At 34.5% G+C, this 24362-nt stretch overlaps 1 protein-coding gene across 6 annotated transcripts in view; it reads left to right on the top strand.

The window, feature by feature from the left end:
* The window catches only part of SCLT1 (sodium channel and clathrin linker 1), a 193217-nt gene that overhangs the window by 66542 nt on the left and 102313 nt on the right, over nucleotides 1–24362 (top strand). For all 6 annotated transcript variants that reach the window (XR_570736.2, XM_040626301.1, XM_008699737.2 and 3 more), the window contains 2 exons: nucleotides 15935–16025; nucleotides 19867–19958. Coding sequence is in view for 5 of the 6 variants with exons in the window: in XM_040626301.1 (XP_040482235.1) it covers nucleotides 15935–16025; nucleotides 19867–19958 (183 nt within the window). In the remaining variant the exon portion in view is untranslated. The remainder of the gene's footprint in view (nucleotides 1–15934; nucleotides 16026–19866; nucleotides 19959–24362) is intronic.

Genomic DNA, 24362 nt, shown 5'->3' with positions numbered 1-24362 from the left:
AGATTTACTTCTAGAACATATTGGTCAAGAGTAGAAACAAATTCAGAACTTCATTGTTTGGAACTTTTACCTCTAATAGGGGATTACTGTTTTACTTCAAAATATGTGTCTTATTGGTATTTTATATTTTGCAAATACACTACATTTGCACACCTAAACTAAGAATGTGCTTCTGTGTGGTGTAAAGTTTAAAGAGCGTAGGCTTTGAAGTCAAACAGCTCTACATTTGTATTCTTATTTTTTATTTTCTGTTGACTTGGGCAGGTTGTTTAACTGAATGAACTTTAGTTTCCCCATCTTTATAATAGAAATAAAATGAGCTTCTGTGCAGTTTTGCAATGTACTATACTTTTACTATCTATGTTCTCCTCCATTCTACTCTACTATCCAACCTATGTAAGTAGCTTGTATAATATATACAAAGCAGTATCTCTTAGTCTCTCTTTTGTGGGGTTCTTCCAAGACTTCCAGTATATAGATGTCACCTGATGTTTCTTCAGATTACTATATTTTCTCCTTTCCCTTTTTTGAAATTGCTTGGAAGAAGAATCTGTATCTCCTATAGCCATTCTTTGCAATTTCTTTCAACTTGGATTTAGTCCCGCCTCTCTTTTCTTTTCCTCAAGTTTACTGGTACCTTTTTACCTTTTTTGCCTGAAAACAAAATCTTCCATTCTCTTTGGTTGATGATTTTCCTGTCCTTCTCGAACATTTCTCTACTGCCTTTTGTGTTTGTGGCCTGATTTACTCTCTGACCTTTGTGGCCATTTCTTTTATTCCTTAGCTTTTTACACTTCTTTAGTCTACCTACTGAAAGTACACATTTCTTAAATTTCTAGCTATATTATGCACTTTTCCCCCCTCCTTAGATGATCACATTTATCCTACCCAACTTAAACTTTAATCTCAATAATACCGTTTCCCAAATATGTGCCTCTGGCTGTGATTACTTTGTTGAGCTCTGTACTTGAATTGCTAGAGCAAGGGTTTTCAGACTTTTTTTTTTTTTTTTTTTAGCAGTAGAACCCTTTAAAAAATCTTATAAATAGAACCCCAATATATAAAACTGATAACCGTGGAACTGCTATGATTGAGGTCAGGAATGCAGATCTTCCCCATCTTCTAATTAATACAGTCATCAAACCTAGGAATTTTGCTTGATACTTCTCTTTTGCTTTACCCCCCCACATTCAAATCTTGTTGGCTGTATATCAAGATTATCACAAATCCAATCATTACCTCTCTCCTATCTGTTCAAGCCGTCACTGTCTCTTGCTTGTATTTGTCTTCTATCTGGTCTCTCTGCTTTCACTCTTATCCCACTGTAAAATCATTTGCTACACACCACCAGCCCAAGTAGTCTCCTTAAAGCATAAAACGAATCACATCACTAACCTGTTTTAACACTCAGTGGATTTTCATTGCAGTTGGAACGAATTCCAAAATTCTTACTATGTCCAAAGGTACTTAAATGATCTGACCTCTCTGCCTTCCTCCCTGATTTCATCCCCCACTTTTTTTTCTGTATTACATCCCAACTAATTGTAATTTCTTAAAGTACCTTTTTTATACTATTTGCATTTATTGTTAATTCTCTCTGTTTTTTAACTCTCCCTGGATATTCCTAAGTTGACCTCATTGTCCTTAAGATCTTAGGTCAAATATCCTTGCTTAGATAGGCTGTCCCTGATGATCCAGGTCTTTCTCTCATTGTTCTATACCATGTGCTTCATAGCATTATCACTCTCTGAAATTACGTCATTTATTTTTTTGCATATATGTTGTCTTGTCTCCTTCTACTAAATGTAAACTTTATGAGGACAGGGGTTTTATCTCCATTGCTTACTACTGCATCACCAGTGCTGACAATAGTGCTTAGTACAGTCTACATTAGGTGCTCAATGAAATAAGTCTAGGGCTCCAGGAATACAGTTTAAAAAAAAAAAAAAAAAACTGAAAAAGTCACCAACACTTGAAGCTCAACATGTCCTGACTGTATTCACAGTGTCTGGCATATTGTAAGCATTCAATAAATATTTGCTCAAAGAATGAATGGATGGAATCTCTTAGAGTCTATCTTGGTAAAATCTATGCCATCTTACCCAGTGAAACTGCTTGCTTATTGTCTCCATCACTCTAGTTTAGATCTTTCCTGCCTCTGGCTCATTTATTATGATCTATTGGTTAAAGAAACACACAAAACCATCATTCTAGTCCATCCTGTTTCACAAATGCCAGATTTTTTTTTTATGTTCAATTAGCCAGCATATAGTATATCATTAGTTTTTGATGTACAAATGCCAGATTTAAATTCCAAAAGTACAGCTCTGATCCCATTATTTGAGCAACTCCCCCATTGATTTAAATTAATACAGATCACTTGTTAATTGAGCCACACTGTAACCTCCCATCACCTTTCCAGTCTTATTTCCCATCTTTTCTAAGCAAATCCTACACTTTCCTACCTTCATGCTTGTACTTATTTTATTCCTTCTTGAAGCTTTCCCTTTGTCTCTGCTTGTGAGATTCACCATTTCTCTGCCAATTCTCATTTTAAATACCTCCTGCTTCAGTACTTTTTGAACTAAATGCATATATACTACCTACTCTGAATAATAATACTTTCTTTTAATCTTTGGTGATGCTTGAAGAACTGTGCTTTGCGGCCCTTCTAAAAATTAATGTATCTCACCTATTTTACTGTGCTTTGTACCACCTTGCAACACATCCTTTGTGTCTGATACGTGACAGGGGTGTGGTAAGAATTTTTGAACATGTCCATTGCATAAACCTATATAATAACAGAAAATTAAGATATTCTCCAGATTATCAGTTTTCAAATTATCAGATAATCCAGATTATCATATTTAAAGTTGTAAGAATCTAAAACTATATTTGTAATCATTGTTTACAATATTTTTTGCAAAATAAACATGTTGATTATGTCGTTATTCTGTAAAATCTAAGACAATGGCTGTATATCAGAATCAGCTATAGTGATTCTGAAAAAGAGAGATGCCAGGTACTACCTTCCCTACCCCCTTCTCCCCCAACATTCTGAAATAAGACTCAGATACAGACTATGCACATATGGTTGCAAAAAGCTCACTTTTATACACAGGAAATATAGATAACAACCGGTAGGATAGAAAATTATATTCTAACGTAAAATTCAGCAGTTGTGTAAAAATTATACACAAATGAACTATTTTTAGACTGTAGAACCTCTTTTAAAACTTTAATAGCTCAGTACATGAATTCTTTTTTTTAATAATTTTTATTTTGTTATATTAGTCACCATACAGTACACCCCCATTTTTTAATGCAATGTTCCATGATTCATTATTAGCGTATAACACCCAGTGCACCATGCGATATGTGCCCTCCTTAATACCTAATATCCCAATCCCCCACCCACCTTCCCTCTGAAGCCCTCAGTTTGTTTCCCAGAGTCCACAGTCTCTCATGGTTCATTCCCCCTTCTGTTTACCCCCTCTTCATTCTTCCCTTCCTTCTCCTACTGATCTTCCTATTTCTTATGTTCCATAAATGAGTAAAACCATATGATAATAGTCTTCCTCTGCTTGACTTATTTCACTTAGCATAATCTCCTCCAGTCCCGTCCATGTTGCTGCAAATGTTGGGTAATCATTCTTTCTGATGGCTGAGTAATATTCCATTGTATATATGGACCACATCTTCTTAATCCATTCGTCTGTTGAAGGACATCTCGGCTCCTTCCACAATTTAGCCATTGAGGACAATGCTGCTGTGAACATTGGGGTGCATATGGCCCTTCTCTTCACTAAATCTGTATCTTTCGGGTAAATACCCAGTAGTGCAATCGCTGGATCATAGGGTAGCTCTATTTTTAACTTTTTAAGGGACCTCCACGCTGTTTTCCAAGGTGGCTGTACCAACTTGCATTCCCACCAAGAGTGTAAGAGGGATCCCCTTTCTCCACATCCTCTCCAACATTTGTTGTTTCTTGCCTTGTCAATTTTTGCCATTCTAATTGGTGTAAGGTGGTATCTCAATGTGGTTTTGATTTGAATTTCCCTGATGACTAATGATTTTGAACATTTTTTCATGTGTCTGTTAGCCAGTTGTATGTCGTCATTGGAAGAGTGTCTGTTCATAGCTTCTGCCCATTTTTTGATTTGATTATTTGTTTCTCGTGTATTGAGTTTGAGAAGTTCTTTGTAGATCTTGGACACCAGTCTTTTATCTGTAGTGTTATTTGCAAATATCTTCTCCCATTCTGTGGGCTGCCTCTTAGTTTTTTTGACTGTTTCCTTGGCTGTGCAGAAGCTTTTTATCTTCATGAAGTCCCACAAGTTCATTTTATCTTTTGTTTCTCTTGCCTTTGGAGATGTGTCATGAAAAAAGTTGCTGTGGCCGATGTCAAAGAGGTTGCAGCCTATGTTCTCCTCTAGGATTTTGATGGATTCCTGTCTCACATTGAGGTCTTTCATCCATTTGGAGTTTATCTTTGTGTGTGGTGTGAGAGAGTGATCAAGTTTCATTCTTTTGCATATAGCTGTCCAATTTTCCCAGCACCATTTATTGAAGAGACTGTCTTTCTTCCACTGGATGTTTTTTCCTGCTTTGTCAAAGATTAGTTGCCCATAGAGCCAAGGGTCCATTTCTGGGTTCTCTCTTCTGTTCCATTGGTCTATGTGTCTGTTTTTGTGCCAGTACCATGCTGTCTTAGTGATCACAGCTTTGTAGTATAGCTTGAAATCCGGCAACGTGATGCCCCTAGCTTTGTTTTTCCTTTTCAACAATTCCTTGGCGATTCAGGGCCTTTCCTGGTTCCACACAAGTTTAAGGGCTGTTTGTTCCAGTTCTTTGAAAAATGTCGTTGGTATTCTGATTGGGATGGCACTGAAAGTGTAGATTGCTCTGGGTAGCATAGACATTTTAACTATGTTTATTCTTCCAATCCATGAGCATGGGATATTTTTCCATCCTTTTGTGTCTTCTTCAATGCCTTTCAAGAGTGATTTGTAGTTTCTAGAATATAGGTCCTTTATGTCTCCGGTTAAGTTAATTCCGAGATAACGTATGATTTTTGGCACTATTGTAAGTGGAATGGATTCCCTAATTTCTCTTTCTTCAGTCTCATTGTTCATGTATAGAAATGCAACTGATTTCTGAGCATTGATTTTGTATCCCGCCACATTACTGAATTGTTCTATAAGTTCTAGTAGTTTGGGGGTGGAGTCTTTCGGGTTTTCTATATAGAGTATCATGTCATCTGTGGAGAGAGACAGTTTGACTTCTTCTTTGCCAATTTGGATACCTTTTATCCCTTTTTGTTGTCTGATTGCTGTTGCAAGGACTTCTAGTACTATGTTGAATAATAATGGCGAGAGTGGGCATCCTTGTCATGTTCCTGGTCTTAAGGGAAAGGCTTCCAGCTTTTCCCCATTGAGAATGATATTCGCTGTAGGCTTTTCATAGATGGTTTTTATGAAATTGAGGAATGTACCCTCTATCCCTACACTCTGAAGGGTTTTAATCAGGAAAGGATGCTGTATTTTGTCAAATGCTTTTTCTGCATCAATTGAGAGGCTCATATGGTTCTGGAGTCTTTTCTTGTTGATGTGATCTATCACACTGATCAATTTGCGAATGTTGAACCACCCTTGCATCCCAGGGATGAATCCCACTTGGTCTTGATGAATAATCCTTTTAATGTACTGTGGGATCCTATTAGCTAGGATCTTGTTGGGAATTTTGGCGTCCGTATTCATCAGGGAAATCGGTCTGTAATTCTTCTTTTTGATGGGGTCTTTGCCTGGTTTGGGGATCAAGGGAATACTGGCCTCATAGAATGAGTTTGGTAGTTTTCCTTCTGTTTCTATTTTCTGAAACAACTTCAGGAGAATAGGTATTATTTCTCCTTTGAATGTTTGGTAGAATTCCCCGGGGAATCCATCAGGCCCTGGACTCTTGTTTTTGGGGAGGTTTTGATCCCTGCTTCAATCTCTTCATAATTAACCGGTCTGTTTAAATAATCAATTTCTTCCTGTTTCAGTCTTGGTAGTTGATAGGTTTCCAGGAAGGCATCCATTTCTTCCAGGTTGTTTAATTTATTGGCATAAAGCTGTTGATACAAGTTTCCAATGATCCTTCCTATTTCATTGGTGTTGGTCATGATCTCTCCCCTTTCGTTCATAATTTTATTAATTTGGGTCCTTTCTCTATTCTTTTGAATAAGTCTGGCCAGTGGCTTATCATGGTCTCAGGGTCCTGGGATTGAGCTCGGCATCAGGCTCCCTGCTCTGTGGGGAGTCTGCTTCTCCCTCTCCCTTTGTGCTCTCTCTTTCTCTCAAATAAATAAAATCTTTAAAATAAAAGAAAAATTCAGAATGTTCAGCAATAGCCACATTATGGAAGGAGCCCAAATGTCCATCAGCTGATGAATGGATAAAGAATTTGTGATGTACACACACACACACACACACACACACACACAGGAATATGTTAGCCATGAAAAAAAATGAAAGTCTTGTCATTTGCAATCATGTCAGTGGAGCTAGGATGTACTACGCTAAGCAAAATAAGCAAAGACAAATACCATATGATTTCACTCATGTGGAGTTTAAGAAACAAAACAGATGAACATGGGGAGAAAAAAAAGAGAGAAACCATAAAACAGACTCTTCATTATAGAGAACAAACTGAGTATTTCTCTAGAGCGGAGGTGGGCAAGGGGATGGGCTAAATGGGTGACAGGTATTAAGGAGGGCACTTGTGATAACACTGGGTGTAATATGTAAGTGATGAATCACTAACTTCTACTACTGAGAGTAATATTACACTATATGTTAACTGAATTTAAATAAAAACTTGAAATAAAAAGTAAAAATTTAGAATATGTATCATATCAGTAAAAACTGGGTTTTATTTCTTTCAGAACTGTACCATTTTTCATTGTGTGAAAGAAATATAAACATTTCTAGAACTCTGTTGATATAAGACTACAAAAGAAATGTATAAAAATTTATCTCAAAATAGACTTACTGTGTATGATGTTAAATCTCAAAAAATATGTATTAATAATTAAGACATTTTGATTTCTGTCCAAGTTGATGCTATAATTTAAGTATAGTACTATATTGTATCTTTTATACTTGGTTATATTTTGCTTAACAGAGCAAAGATATTTTTTACAGGTTTAATTCAAATCTCTTTACTATTACAAATAACAAAAATTACATTAATGAAAAATCCTAGAAATTTTATTTATTTTTGTGTTTGGTGTGAGAAAGTGATCCAGTTTCATTCTTTTGCATGTTGCTGTCCAGTTTTCCCAACACCATTTGTCTTTTTTCCATTCTTTCCTGCTTTGTCAAAGATTAATTGACCATATACTTGTGGGTTCATTTCTCAGTTTTCTGTTCTATTGATCTGTGTCTATTTTTGTGTTAGTACCATACTGTTTGGATCACTACAGCTTTATAATGTAATTTGAAGTCCAGAATTGTGATGCCTCCAGCTTTGCTCTACTTTTCTGAGGTTTCTTTGCCTATTCAAGGTCTTTTGCGGTTCTGTATGAATTTTAGGATCGTTTGTTCTAGCTCTGTGAAAAATGCTAGTGGTATTTTGATAGGGATTGTATCACATGTGTAGATTGCTTTGGGTAATACAGACATTTTAACAATATTTGTTCTTCCAGTCCATGAGCATGGAATGTCTTTCCTTTTCTTTGTGTTCTCTTCACTTTCTTTCATCAATTGGTGTTTTATAGTTTTCAGAGTACAGGTCTTTCACCTCTTTGGTTAGGTTTATTCCTAGGCATCTTACTGTTTTTGATGGAATTATGAATGGGATTGGCTCCTTAATTTCTCTTTCTCTTTCTCCATTATTGGTGTATAGAAATCCAATAGATTTCTGTATGTTCATTTGTATCCTGCAACTTTTTGGAATTCATGTATCAGTTCTAGCAATTTTTTGGTGGAGTCTTCCAGGTTTTTTACATAAAATGTTGTCTGTGAATAGTGAAAGTTTGACTTCTTCCTTGCCAATTTGGATGCTGTTTATTTCTTCGTGTCGTCCGATTGCTGAGGCTAGGACTTCCAGTACTATGTTAAATAACAGTGGTGAGAGTAGACATCCCTGTCTTATTCCTAACCATAGAGGAAAAGCTCTTAGTTTTTCCCCATTGAGGATGATAATAGCTGTGGGTTTTTCATAGATGGCCTTTATTATGTTGAGGTATGTTCCCTCTAAACCTATTTTGTTGAGAGTTTTTGTAATGAATGGATGTTGTCCTTTGTCAGATGTTTTTTCTGAATCTATTGAAAGGATCATGTGGCTCTTATCTTTTCTCTTGTTGATGTGATGTATCACATTGATTGATATTGCAAATATTGAACCATTCTTGCCACACAGGAGTAAATCCCACTTGATCATGGTGAATGATTTTTTTAATGTATTGTCAGATTCAGGTTGTTGTATTTTATTGAGAATTCTTGCATCCATGTTCACAAGGCTTATTGGCTGGTAGTTCTTTTTTTAGTGGAGTCTTTATTTGGGTTTGGTACCAGGGTAATTCTGGCCTCATAGAATGAATTTGGAAGGTTTCCTTCCTTTTCTATTTTTTGTGACAATTTCAGAAGTATAGGTATTAATTTTTCTTTGAATGTTTGATAGAATTCCCCTGTGAAGCCATCTGGTCCTGGGCTTTTGTTTTTTGGGAGTTTTTGATTACTGATTGAATTTCTTTGCTGGTTTTCAGTTTTCAGGTTTTCTATTTCTTCCTGTTTCAGTTTTGGTAGTTTGTGTGTCCCTAGAAATTTATCCATTGTCCAATTTGTTGGCATATACTTTTTTATAATATTCTCTTATAATTGTTTGGATTTCTGTGGTGTTGGTAGTTAATTCTCCTCTCTCATTTGTGATTTTATTTATTTGGGTTCTCTTTTGGTAAGTCTGGCTAGAGGTTCACCAATTTATTCATTTTTTTCAAAAACCAACTCTCGGTTTCATTGATCTGTTCTATTGTTTTTTCAGTTTCTATACCATGTATTTCTGCTTTCATCTTAATTACTTCCTTCTGCTGACTTTAGGCTTCATTTGTTGTTCTTTTTCTAGCTCCTTCAGGTGTAAGGTTGGATTATTTATTTGAGATTTATTTAAGAAGCAAGATATTTCTTGCTTCTTGAGGTAGGCCTCTAGTGCTACATATTTCCCTTTTAGGACTGCATTTGTTTCATCCAAAAGTTTTGGACCATTGCGTTTCCATTTTCATTTGTTCCCATTTATTTTTTTTATTTCTCCTTTGACTTTCTGGTTGACCCATTCATTGTTTAGTAGCATGTTATTTAACCTCCAAGTATGTGGTCTTTCCAGATTTTTTCTTGTGTTTGATTTCTCATTTCATAGTGTTGTGGTCAGAAAAGGTGCATGGTATTATTTCAGTCTTTAAATAATTTTCAAATATTTCAATCAAGTACTTGTTGAGGCCTGTTTTGTGACCTAATATGTGATCTATTCTGGAGATTGTTCCATGTGCACTTGAAAAGAATGTGTATTCTGCTGTTTTAGGATGGAATGTTCTGAATGTATCTGTTAAGCCCATCTCGTCCAGTGTGTCATTCAAAGCCATTGTTTATTTTCTGTTTAGATGATTTGTCCATTAATGTAAGTGGGGTATTAAAGTCCCCTACTATTATTGTGTTACTATCAAGTAGTTCCTTTATGTTTGTTTTAAAGACTAGTTTATGCAATATAAGTATTGCTACTCTGGCTTTCTTTTGACATCCATTTGGATGATAGTTGGTTTTCCACCCCCGCACTTTCAATCTGCAGGTATCTTTATGTCTAAAATGAGTCTCTTGTGGGCAACATGTAGAAGGGTGTTTTGTTTTTTTTTTTTCCCATTTGACACCCTCTGTCTTTTGATTGGAGCATTTAGTCCATTTACATTCAAAGCGATTACTGATAGATATGTATTTATTGCCATTTTATCACTTGTTTTGTCACTATTCTGATGATTTCCTCTGATCCTTTCTTGTCTTTGTCACTTTTGTCTCTCCTTTGCACTCCAACAGTCCCCTTTGATATTTCTTGCATGGCTGGTTTAGTGGTCATGAATTCCTTTAGTTTTTATTTGTCTGGGAAACTCTCTCTCTCCTATTCTGAATGTTAGCCTTGCTGGATAGAGTATTCCTGGCTGCAGTTTTTTCCCATTCAGCGCTCTGACTATATCATGCCACTCTCTTCTGGTTTGTTGTTTCTGTTGAGAAACCTCCCACTAGCCTTACGAGTTTTCTCTTACAAGCTAAGGACTTCTTTTGTCTTTTTGCTTTTAAGATTTTTTTTTCCTTTATCACTATATTTTGCAAATTTAATAACAGTATGTCTTGGTGTTGGCCTGCTTTTGTTGATTTTTATGAGAGTTCTCTCTGCCTCCTATATCTGGATGTCTGTTTCCTTCCCTCAATTAGGGAAGTTTTCTGCTATTCTTGAAATAAATTTTCTGCCACCTTCTCTCTCTCTCTTCTTCTTGGACTCCTATAATATGAATGTTATTACATTTGATGGAGTTGCTGAGTCCTCTAAGTCTGTTCTCGTGTTGCAGAATTCTTCCTCTCTTTTATTCAGCTTCATTATTTTCCATTACTTTGTCTTCTAGATCCCCAATTCATTACTCTGTGTCTTCCAACCTGATGTTCATTGCATCACCTGTTTCCAGTCTCATTTATTGTATTCTTCATCTCTGATGTATTCTTTTTTAACTCTTTTATCTCTGAGGTAAGTGTCTCATTGATATCTTCTATTTTTCTCAAGCCTGCTATGTATCCTTAGGATTGTTGCTTTAAATTCTTTATCAGACATGTTACTTATATCTGTTTTGCTTAGATATCTGCCCATGGTCTTATCCTTTCCTTTCATTTGGGATAAATTCCTCCATCTTAGCATTTTATCTAATCTCTGCCTTCTTATTTGTGTTAGAAAAGCCAGTTATGTCTCCTTCTTCTGAAAATCCTGGCCTTATGAAGAAGAGATCATGTAATACCCAGGGTCTGGCACTTCAGGGAATGTCTCCAGTGTGTACTGAGTATGCTCTGCTGTTGTGTTTTGGCTGCACTGTCCTTCAGGCCAGTCATCTGCAGATGCTCTCCTAGCCTACTGTGGGAAGTATTTGGTCCATGACTGAATGTAGCGAGTTTTAATGAGGTATGCTGTGGTCTTCCTGTGAAATGAGACCTGACACCACCTTCACCAGAACTGAGGCCCTATAGAACCTTCCGGTCTGGAGATGTGATGTGGGCAGGGGTCTGTGCTGGTCTTTTGGAGTAGGGGCTCACTACGCTGAAACAGAGACAAGCTTGACTAATAAGGGCAGTCCCACCAGAGCTCAGAGGGGTGGGGTTTGGTGTAAGCAACTTAGGCAGCCAGTATTCACACTGTGCTGCTCCCCACAGGTGACACTGTATTTATGTTGAAGGGTGGGGGAGGGAAATGGCATCAGCCAACTCCTGTGTTTTCAGAGAGGTGTCTTGGTGAATGCTGACTCTCAGGGACACACTCTGAGAAGAGCAAATAATCTCCCCAATGTGTGCCCCATGCATTCTGCAGATCACTGTTTCCATGCTGTCTGCTCCCAGTTGTTTGCCTGCCTTCTCTCTAGGAACAGCACGGTGCCCTCTAGGCTCTATCCCAGTCAAGCCCCCTGACCTCTAAAACTCCAGTGCTTTAAGCCCTGCTGGTTCCAAGAACACACAAAATTCAGCCCCTTTCATTTTCTAAGCCAATAGCTTTGGAGAAATGTTCTCCTTTTGTGTTCCTCCGCGTACTCCCCACTCTCTTGTCCTTCTCCTTGGTCACAGCCCCTTCCCCTCTACAGCACCCATGATCCATTTCTCCTCTAAACCTCGTCTCTGCACCTTCCTACCTTTTTCATTGTGGCCTCTTCTCTCCCTTTAGTTGTGAAGTTTCTTCTGTCAGTCTTCAGGTCAATTTCTGGGGTATTTAGGATGATTTGATAGTTATCTAGTTGTGTTTGTGGGACGAGACAAGCCTAGGGTCTTACTCCACAGCTGTGTTCCTCTCTGCTAATCAGATCCCAGAAATTTTAAATTGTTTGACAAGGTGAAAATGAAATATTGCGCATTTAAAAAATATTCCTTTGGAGCAAAAAATAAATATATGAGTAGTTATAACATTAAAGTTAATATTTAGTTATTCTTATTTTTATCAAATGTGTTTTTTTGAAAACAGAACTATTTTTGACTTTTATAAAATTATGTCCATAAGCAGACATATATCTAAGACATTTGCATGTAAAATAGTATAAACATATAATTATTAAACTTCCTTCAGAAAGTAAAATTAGTATTGTTTTTGTTGATTTCTTTAAAGGTTTCACAAGTTTGAATATTTGGAAGGACTGACAAGTTTCTGCAGAGCACATTCACATAAGGCTTTTATTTTATTTATTTATTTAATTTTTAATTTAATGCAGTTTTAAAAAAAGAGCATAAACAGGTATGGGGGTGCAGGTGACTTTCAGCCACAAGCACCCCTAGGGTCTTTAGATAAAGACATGCTTTGTCTCCAGATTCAGTTACCAAGAGGTGTCTTTTTTTGCCCCTCTGCTCACATAGTCCATCCCTGTTGTCTAACAAGTACCAGGTGAAAACCATCAGGAGACAAATACTGTTTGGGGGTTACCAGGTGAGATTCAGACTTTAAGCAGCACATCATAAATACTACTTTTCATTTTTTGGCGAAGAGTTAAGGCTAGAAATTCAAACATCCCAAGCTTTCTTAGCTGTAATCTAGCTCTACCACACAGTTCTTGAGAATTTAAATTCTTAAAAAGGCTAAAATTATGATAATAGTTTGCATTTGTATAAAATACAATAAAATTTATAAAAGTGCTTTAATATGCATTAACTTATTTAAACTTTATGTTAATTTTGTGAGCTATGCAGGAAAATTGTTCTTAATCTCTATTTTACAGCTACAGTTCTGAGATTCAGAAAGGTTATGTGATTGGCCCAGTTCACATGGCTTTTGTGGTGGTGGAGTAAGGTCCAAAAGACAGACCTTACAACTTTTATTCTAGAATATTTTTTAGTGTTTCCTGCCAGAAGTAGAAAGAAGTACCTAGTTCATTTCTGTATTGTGGAACAAGGTAAGAATAAACATATATATATTCCATATATATTTTTATATATAGTTTATATGTTTATATATTTGTTATACACACACACACACACATACACACATGAATATCAGATTGGATATGCAGGATCTAAAGTAAAATATCAAGATATAGGTTGTACCTGTTACTCTTTATCTCCTTTCCTTTTATGCTTTTCATTGATTCATGACATATTTACATGTCTACCATATGCCAAGTACTGTGTTATCACCTGAAGATTTAAAATTAATAAAGTGTGATTCTTGCCTTTAATGATCTTATAGTCCATAATTTTTTTTATAAACCCACAATTCCACAAGGGAGTATGTGTTAATGTACAAAGTATTATATATTATACAGACTGGCATTATAAGGTCTAAGAGAAGTTAGGGAAGACTGGAGATGAGGAGTCTTTTGAGCTAAGTCTTGAAGATTTTTGAGGAATATATCAGAACAAAAAGGAAGAAGTTTAGTCCAGTCAGACATGTGAAAAAATAGACAAGGATCTGTTTTAAGAGACAGTGAGTTTTAGTGCTGTTATACTTGAACATAAATTAACATGAAGGGAATTTGTAAGAGATGAGACTCCTTGAGGCCAGATGAGGACTAGCCTTACATGCCATGCAGAGGAATGTTGATTGTGTTCCCAAAGAAGTAGAGAACCCAGAAAATGTTATTAAACAAGAATTTTTACCAGTAGATGACCCTCATTTGCAGATAAGAAGCATTATAGAAATTGAATTAAGGAAGAGACCCACAGTGAAGACTTCAGTTTGGAAACTATTAGAATAGTCCTGGGAAGTAATGATGAGACCAAAGGTTGGGCTGTGAAGTGGAAATGGAATACACAATTGAAAGACTATTTAAAAGTAGACTCATTAGGAAAATCAGAAATCAGGGGACCATCTGTTGTAGGGTTTTGGTGTTTGCAGGTTGTCTAATCCACCTCCCTGTTGTTGGACATAAGATAGCTGAGACACTTGTGGTCATGTGAATTGAAGTAGGCCACATTAGTGGTTAGTGACAGAACTAGGTTCCTGACTCCGGGGTTTTCCATATTGTACCCTATTCTGATTGTGTCTCTGACTGAAAATTTTTTTGCTTAATCATGCTGTGGCCTTACATTTGTTTGCAGCTTATAGTGCACTTTAATATACAGTATGTATTTTTACTTGTTCGGCAACCCCATGAGATAAGTAGAACAAGCATTATTGCCCCTATCTGAAGGCAAGAAAACAAAATCAGTGTGGGTTTATGCTTCTTTATAGTTTACTCAATTTTATCATTACTACTTAAATATCTTACTCCTTAAGTTTTTCCCTTTAAAATATACAGAATGTTATACATGGTAGGTTCATTTATTTGATTCATATAGTAATTGCAGTCCTGAAATTATCTCTAACCTTGAAGGAGATTTTAATACGTTGGTATAAGGTGGGTTTTGGTTTTAGTTTTGTTTGGTGAACCATTTTGCAAGTAGAAAAAAGTCTACTTTATGTCTGATAAATTCAGATTTTTATAAATTGGATTTATTCAAAATAAAGGATTTTCCTAAAGTGCTTAATTTTATATTATTGGAACTTTTTTTTTTTTAGACGGTATCATAGAAGACTCTGTTTAAATACCAATTTCTTCACTTAATTTGTGAATCCTTGGGCAAGTTGGTAAATCTCTGTCAACCTCACTCTCTTGACTTCAGTTTGGTGGAATAGTCTTAATAGTACTTAATTCACAGAGAAAGTTGATTGTATAAGTGAGATGACTGCAAAGCATTTAGGACAGTTTCTGTTACCTAATAATTATCGGATACATTTTAGTTACGGTTAGATTTTTATTTCCTATTGTTTTATGCTAATCAGTAATACAATTTATAAATATTGTTAGAGAGCCAAAAGTAAATCAGTTAACATGTATTGTGAATTTCTCATCAAATAATTTTTTAAGTCCAACAACAGTAAAGCGATTGATTTATAATACCTACATAAAATATAATTAAGAAATAAATATGGGCAGTCCTTCCACTAAAGTAGCTTTGCTCCTAAAAGTGTATGTTTTATACATAATCCAAGTGTTTTGTATTCATACTTAATTCTTAATTGGTAGGATATTAAAAATCTTTTTTTCTGTTTCAGAAAGTCTTACTATTCTAAAATCTTTTTCTATGGGGAGTCAAGAAGATATTGAAACTTATTTGATACTAATGGAACATTTAAAAACTTGTTATTTTTGTCCTTTGCAACTACAATTTCTAAAAAAGTAACTACTATCCTTGAGAAAAAGTTTGAATTCATTATGTTAAGTGGTTATATAATACATACTTCTGGTGTTTAAGGAATGATCAAGGCATTGAAGCTTTGGTTCATTTTCATAGAAAAGCCAATCAGTAATACTTCTTTAACTCTATAAATTCAGGAAGTTATAAACATAACTATATTCTACTTAGCACTGCCATTCTTGTTAGGTAATTTACTAAGATGATAAAATGCTTTTTCATGAAATATGAATCATTTGAGTATGATAGTAATTCGTCCAAATAAAGTATTAATGACTCCCACTTTATACCCCTGGCCTTCACCTATATTTTTCCTCTTTACTCTCTTCCACGTGCGTTTTATCAGTAATAAAGCAATCTTTCAGTATCTACCCCTTAGATCCATTTTTAGGTACATAAGAGTTACTACTGATTTTACCAAATTTATATTTGTTTTCTAGCTTTTTAAATTCTTTATGGTCTACGAAAAGTGTTTATTAATTTACTTTCTATTTTAGGCAAGCCAAGTTAGATCTGAGAGTTGCAGCAGCAAAAGTGGAGGAGTTAACTAATGCGACTGAAGATCTTCAAGGACAAATGCGAAAGAAGGTATTTTCCTATTTCTAAGACAACTGGAGTCTTCTTATTAAACTATTTTGGATTAGGTGTTAAAGAGGGTTGCTGGAAAACAAATTAAAAATCATTGTATTGCTCTCTCAATATAAAATATGAAGTTAGGAAGCTAAATTATAATTTTGGAAATAACTTTACTTCCATTCATTTTATCCTGAGTCAGTAAAACATTGTAATCATTCCTAAATACATCATTACTGGAAGACATATTAAGGCAAGACCAAGTTTAATTGGTAATACACAGATGAAAAGAAGCATTTAATACTATATTTTGTGTTATTTATGGAAATACTTATTGGCATAAGAGACTGGTTTTTATGTGTAATAGGGACATTTCAGGAAGGTGTCAAGGAAAGGTCAGGCTTCAGATTTAGGTGGATGTAATTATTAAAAATTCTACCTGTGGTACTTACTAGCTGTGTTTTCTAAGCCTTATTTCCTAATATGTGAAAGTTGATTATAGATTTCTAATAATGTTGGATTCCTGAAAGGCTTATATAAAACTTCCCATAGATAGCAGTTATAAAACTTGGATACATTCTTTAAAACACTGGGACACACCCGAAAACAGGAAGACACTGAAAGAGGTAAGAATTGTAAGTTTTTGAATTTCTGACTTGAGAGTTCTCGCCAGCTGCCGTAGCTGTGGCTTCAGAAAACAGCAGCTTTACATGGACTTAAATGGCCAAGATCAAAGTTTAACGTCGGAAAAGCAGTTGAAAATTTAAAGAAATATTGGCAGCAAGAGAACAACAACAACAACAAAAAAAAAAAAACAGAAAGAAACCTAAATTCTGAGTATAAACTCTGACCAGATCCATGATGGACAGCCAAAGTATGCATATGGGGGTAGGAGAGGGAGTTCAGTAAAAAAGTAGGCAAGGACCTGAAAGAAAACTACTCTTGAAAGATAGAGCTATATTATATATTTGAGTTTACTGCTTCTTATAATTGATTGCATTCCTGAAATGTGTGCTGTTCAAGCAACAGAAAGCTGAAGCCTTAATGTTTGAAGTATCAGAGGACAGAGCCCAAAGCAGGCAGAGCAGCTTGAAATTACAGGGGACTCTCTAAGAGCAACAAAATCATGAAGAGGATGAGCCCTACCCCTGCCCAAACTTGACTGATCCTTGAAGTATATAGGCACAGGAGGATTTCCAGGAAGCCTAGCTAAAAAAGCAACCGTGGAAAGAAATAAGAACTGATTATAGATGACAGCTGCTGCATACTATAGGAGAAACATTCCAGAGTTTGAATTGAGGCAAGATAATTGCCTCCTTGAACAGAAAAGCCAATAATCCTCAAAAACAAAACAGAATCCAAAGTAACTGCAATGCATTACCTATATTATCCAGTTTTCAACCAAAGCTTTCTAGACAGGAAAGTGTGACTTATGGGGCTGGGGTAGGGGAAGCAGTCCATAGAAATTCACTGTCAGCAGACCCAGCTCTTGGATTTAAGAGGCAAAGGCTTCAAATAACCGGTTATAAATATGTTCAAGGAATTAAAGAAAATGTGTATTTAAGTTAGAGTAAAATAAGGCTTCAGTGATGGAGCAGATAGAGAATTTTAACTGAGAAATAGAAAATAGTTTTAAAAATAGAAATTCTGGAATTTAAAAGTACAGCAACCAAAATAAAAATTTAACTAGATGGGTTCAATAATAGATCGGAAAAAGCAGAAGAAATAAGCAATGAACTTGAAGACAGATCAACAGAAATTTTCCTATCCAAAAAACAGAGTTTAAAAGATGGAAGAAAAATGTGGGGCACCTGGGTGGCTCAGTCGGTTAAGCGGCTGGCTCTTGATTTCAGCTCAGGTCATGATCCTAGGGTCCTGGGACCTTGCTCTGCATCAGGCTTCTTGCTCAGCAGGGAGTCTGTTTCTCCCTGTCCCTCTGCCTGCCACTCCCCCAGCTTGTGCTGTCTCTCCCTCTCCCTCTTTCTCTCTCTCTCTCGTCAAATAAGTAAATAAAAATCTTTAGAATAAAAGATGGAAGAAAAATGAACAAGACTTCAGAGATCTGTGGGAAAATACGAAGCAAGCCAACAGGAGTGTAACTGGAATTGCAGAAGGGAGAGGGACAGAAAAGATGTTTAAAGAAATAATGGCTGGAAACTTCCAAAATGTGGTGGAAAACAGGTAGGATAAACACAAAGAAAATTACTTCTACACATCATGACAATACTGACAGCCAGTTATAAAGTGAAAACTTGAATGCAGCAACAGGAAAATGGCATGAAAAGGGGAACAGTGATAAGAGTAATGGCTGACTTCTTACAAGAAACGTGGAAGCAGAAAACATTGAAATAGTATACCTGAAGTGCTGAAGGGAAAAAATGCTTACTAAGAATTCTATGTCCAGTGAAACTGTACTTCAAAAATGAAGGTAAAATAAAGGCTTTTTCAGATAAACAAAACTGAATTTGTTACTAGCAGAGCTGTTCTTCAAAGAATGCCAAAAGAAATACTTTAAGTGGCTAAAAGGAAAGGACACCAGATGGTGACTCAGATATTGGAAGGAATTAAGAGCAACAATAATTGTAAATGAAATAACTTTTATACATTTTTTTCTCTAATACCTTAAAATATACAACTGCTTTAAAGCAGAATTGAGCAGTGTATGTGATGGATTTATTTTTTTCTTTTTTTTAATTCAAATTCAATTAGTTAACATATCACGTATTATTAGTTTCAGAGGTAGAGTTCAGTGATCTCTACCTATGTGTTGGATTTATAAAGTATGCAGATGTAATATAACAATGGCACTCAAGACTAGGATGGTACATGGAGATAAATACATTGCTGCAAGGTTCCAATGTTTCCTCTGAACTAAGTATTAACTCTAAATAAATTGGGATGAGTTAAAGATACATATTATAATCTCTAGAGCAACTACTAAAAAATAATTCAAAGAGATATAGCTAAAAGTCAATAGAATTAAAATGGTATGTAAAAAATATTTAACATAACAGAAGGCAAGAAAGGATAGAAAGGATTTTTTCTAAAGATGGTACAAATCAGACCTATTTATTTCAAAGCATTGCTAGGTCAGAAAAGAAATATCCTATGATTATAATGGGATGCTGTATTACCAAGTTAAAAGAGCATATTCTAAAGCAGATTATCTGCATACAAATCCCTGCTTTGTTTTGTTAGATTTGCACTACAGAAATAGTTCGAAATACTGGTAGAAATTTATATACAATGACTTTTGATTATTGTTTTTCTAATACAAAATTATAATGAGGTTCTCTTCCCCTTTTTTAATATATGCATGATTTATTTCCAAACTGTTATTGCTTGTTTATTTTCCTTTTTAGTTGTTTGAAAATTCAACTTTACTTTTCTAGTTATAAAAGTAGTGCATGCTATTTATAAAAATGCAAATAATATAGAAAAATATAAAGAGAAGCACAACGTATATACAAAATATATAATAGAGATAATGCAAGATTACCTTGCAGTCCAATCCCTAAAAAATAATCACTGTTAACAGATTGTTTATAGCTTAAAGACCTTTTTTCTATGTATATATATGTATATACTTTTAAATTTTTTAATGTAAAATGAGTCATACCATAAATACTGTGCTACAGAATTTTTTTTAGTGAAACAGATTTCATGGACAGCTTTCAGACATCTAGATCAATTTTTAAGGACATGATTAGATAACGCTCTATTGGTATCCCTCCTTTAAACTTAACATTAAATTCTAGAAGTATAATAACTTTATAGAGTGAATTCTTTTCTCTATGTTGTATAATGATGTATTGTATTTTCACATACTCAAGCTTTCAGTTTCTTTATTTTCTAGGAGGAGGATATGTTGTCTGCCCAAGGAAGAGAGGAAGCATCAGATAGGCGTTTACAGCAGTTACAATCTAGTATAAAACAATTAGAAACAAGGTAAATTGTAAATATATCTATCTTTCTCTATAAGCTTCAAAAGGTTTTCCACATTGGAGTTTCAGTTTATGATATTTTCTAGAATGTGCATTTTATAACTGCTAAACAAACTATAATCATAGGTTTTAAATCTGATTTATTGGAGATTATTTATTTAAAAAGTCATATTCAAAACATTGATATATTTTGAATGTATATTCAAAGATCATTTCTTTTTTTTTTTTTTTTTTTTTTTTTTTTTTTTTAGTCTCTCATGTTTCATTCCCCCTTCTGATTACCCCCCCTTTCTTTATCCCTTTCTTCCCCTACCGATCATCCTAGTTCTTATGTTCCATAGATGAGAGAAATCATATGATAGTTGTCTTTCTCTGCCTGACTTATTTCCCTTAGCGTTATCTCCTCCAGTGCCGTCCATGTTGTAGCAAATGTTGAGAACTCGTTCTTTCTGATAGCTGAGTAATATTCCATTGTATATATGGACCACAACTTCTTGATCCAGTCATCTGTTGAAGGGCATCTCGGCTCCTTCCACGATTTAGCTATTGTGGACATTGCTGCTATGAACATTGGGGTGCATATGGCCCTTCTCTTCACTACGTCTGTATTCAAAGATCATTTCTGTCTACCTTTTCCCCAAAGCAATCATAGTCACGTTTAGTCAATCCCCAAATCAGAAATGTTCTTTCCATCTTAAAGCAGAAAAACGATGTACTGTATGGTGACTAACATAATATAATAAAAAATCATTAAAAAAAATAAAAATAAAAAAATAAAGGAAACAATGATATACATTCTCCAAGATATATTAAAATAAAAAATGACGCAGAACAAAAAAAAAAAAAACAAAGTTGGTTAAAAATTAAACAGAGAAACTATCTTACTAAGTAGGTACACAAGAGAAAAAAATACTCAAGAAATCATTATAGGTCTTTTCTCTGGAGTCTTCTGGAGCAATAATTTTCAGTTATCTTTGAAGGTCTGGACTACTTTTTAAATATATTCTGTAGGTTGTCTTTAATTGCTATCTTAATGTAAATGTGCACTATAAAATCTTTTGTTGTTTTTGTTATTCCCTAGTCCTTGTTGAATGTTCCCTTAAAAGACTTGAAAATTGTCATTTGTAATCTATTAAAGATACAGTGACCATAGCCCATAAATTCATTTCGTGATTGATAGCCAAGAAATCTACTCTGTGTGATTGGAATCTCTTACACTCAGAAATAGTCTGCTGATCTGAGCACATTAAAAATTGGTATCTCACTTCTAGTCATAGATCCAAAGGTAATTTATTGTTTGTTGAGAAAAAAAAATTAGTATGTTTGACCTTCTGTTTCCAAGTATTAATAAAAATAATTTCTTTCCTCATGGCAGTTGAGAACTAATTGATTTTAACTACTAACTTGAAATTCCGATGAAAAGAGTTGTGATTTTTAAGTGCTAGGGTTTTAGGCGTTTGTTTTTCATTTTTCTAAACTTTTCAGTAGTTGATTGATTGATTTGATTGTACTACTGCTTTCCTGAACTTCTTTGAGTTAACCTTAGAGAAAAAGTCTGTGGTTGTAGATTTTCATTTCTATTATCTTAGTAGCTATTCTATGCTATGAAAATAAATGCTAGAGACTTAAATCAGTAAACTTTTGAATAGTGAATTTTAATTCCTTTTGATTCTAATAGTACTGAATCATAAAGAATCAAGTCGTTTTTTTCATTCAGCAGTGCTTTTTGTCCTTTTAGTATTGAGAGTTTGGGGATTTTTGTTATTGTTGTTTTAATTATTTTTGCTTTTAGTATGAGGCTATAATACAACCTAAACAAATAGCTCTCTAAGAAGAGATCACTGCATGTATAAGAAAATCTAAGGATATTTTTTAATGTCCAGTATGCAACTAGCCCTAACCTCCGAAAAGAAAATTTTTACATTGGCTGCCTTTTAGAGCTATTAAACTAATATTGTTACTATCTTGATTTAAAAAAGGGTTATATACTTTAAAGTTTAAAAAGTCTTGTATTTTTATAAAAGAGAAAGAGTTATTAATGTACTTGAGATCTGTTTCTAAGCAACATTCAGCCACTCTGTTTTAGGTGTAAATGTATCCTATTTAATGGAACTGTCAGAAAAGTTTTGTTTTTAATGGTCATCTCTGTTCCACAAAATCAGAGACATTGTGGCCTCAATAAAAATGCTCGTTATTGCCATTATTAAAATTATTATTATTTTTTAAATTATTATTCGTGATCCTTTCAAATGTCATAAACACCTAAGATGTATAAGTTATTTCCTGCTGTCTTTCAAAGAAAGGGTACCCCTCTCCCCCTTTTTAGATGATTCATGGATCCTGAGAATTTCCTCCAGAGAATGACAGTTCTTTCTGGGAAAAATTCTGCTGGTTTGTATATGCTCAGCTAAATAAGGCAGAAGTTAAATGAGTGGAATTGGTTTAAACTACCTCTTCATATTTTAAAATTTGGTGTTTCTTTTAAAATAAGAATATGCAAATAGGACTAAGAAGTCTTAGGTGACTGGTAAAAAGTGAATTTCATTCTAATCATTGTTCAGCTTTTTGTTTGCTGTCCGTACTCCTAAGCATAATAGAATACATAAATTTTTTAATTAAAGATGTTGAAATATGGTCTTTTGGAAAGTCATGCATTGGAAATTGGTGAATATGGTTGGATAAAATATGGAGGACCTTGGAAATAAAATTAGTCAAATTTGGATTTCATGTGATGTATTACAAATTCTTTATCCAAGACTGCATGATGAAATTAATATTTTGTGAAGATTAATTTGATATTCTCAAGGTGAGGCTATCTAGACACAGAACTATAAATTGGAGTAGAAAGATTTTGAGATTTAGAGGAAGAATTGCTTTGATTTCTGGTTCTAGTAGATTCTGTCTTTATATCTTAAAGAAGTTAAACAATCTCACTTAGTTGCAGTTTTTTTAGGATTAAATGAGAGAAGAATATGTAGGGGACCCAGTGCCAAGTTTATTATTTTAAAACTAGTCTACTTACAATAATAAATGATAATTTATGGTTTTGGATTTTAATTGTTTTAAAGGTCTTAACGAAATAGAAAAAGGTAGAAACAAAGGTCTATAATAAACTGTCACAAATAAAACAGTCTTCAGTGTTACAATGACTAAAAGTCTTAAATCTTTTCCACAGTTATAGCTCCTTGATTTATTATGAAATGTTTGCAAATTAATCTGAATATTTTTTAATATTGCTGTTGACCAAATAAAATTATTTAATTATTGTATCAGGTCTATAAGGCAAGTTTTGTTTGTTAAATAGTTATAAATTGGATAAATTGGCTTTATCCATTTTTACTTTATATCAAAGGAAATATATATAAGCATTGTTTCAAAATCAATAGTACCACAAGCACTGTAATGAACAATAGGTTTTTGTTGATTACCTCATTTCTTCACATAGCAAGTTTTCTGTGTACTTCATACTAATTCATAGCTAAGTACTCTATCGAACCTCTAAAATGCCTCTCAATCTGGTCAACCACATGAGGTCATTGTAATTACATCCTTTTCTTGAAGAAATCCATTGGTGTCCTCCATCCCCTGCCTCAAACCATTCGCTAGGACTGATGCAGGCTCTCATTTTAAAACTTGAATTCACTGTGGTCCTGGGATTTCCTTCTTGCCATTCTGTATTGGAGCCTGTGTCTTTTGCATCCCCATGGCTGCTGCTTTCTTTGTTGATCCTCTCATTTTAATGGATACCATTCTCCGTCAGCTTTCTGAGGACACATGGGACACATTTTTTAAGATGTTGCTTATTTAGAAATATCTTTATCCTACTTTCAAAGATGTTTAATAGTTCTGTTCAATAATGAATCATAGTTTGGAAATCCAAGGTTTTAAATCATTTTTCCTTAGAATGTTGATATTTTCCTCAAATTGTCTAGCCTCTAGCTATAGGAAAAATTTATGTCATTCAAAATTACAATTGTTTATATGTGACTCCTCTTTTCCCTCTGGAGACTTTTAGGGTCATCCACCCACCACCACCACAATCAGTGTTCTAAAATTGCACAGTGTGTACATGCAGTGAGAATCCTTTTTCATTCATCTTACTGGGGACATTTCAGTCTAGAAACTCATGTCCTTCAGTTCAAGGAATTTTTTATAGATCTTTTTCATTTGATAGTTTTCTTCATTTTTTTCTCTGTTCTTTTTTCTTGAACTTAATATTAGTTAGGTATTGGACCTTACGGATCAATTCCCTAATTTTCCTATCTTTTCTTTCTTGTTTTTCATTCCTTCATTTATTTTCTCCTTTCTTGGAGGTTTCCTTAAATTTTCTTCTAATTAACCATCTATTGAATATTTTATTTTAGCTATCCTAATTTTATTTTAAAGAGCCATTTCTTAATTCTGTTTC

The sequence above is a fragment of the Ursus maritimus genome, unplaced genomic scaffold, assembly GCF_017311325.1.
Source record: "Ursus maritimus isolate PB19 unplaced genomic scaffold, ASM1731132v1 scaffold_11, whole genome shotgun sequence".
Lineage (NCBI taxonomy): Eukaryota > Metazoa > Chordata > Mammalia > Carnivora > Ursidae > Ursus > Ursus maritimus.
The sequence above is the reverse complement of the archived record's forward strand: the minus strand, read 5'-3'. Positions and strand labels throughout refer to the sequence as shown.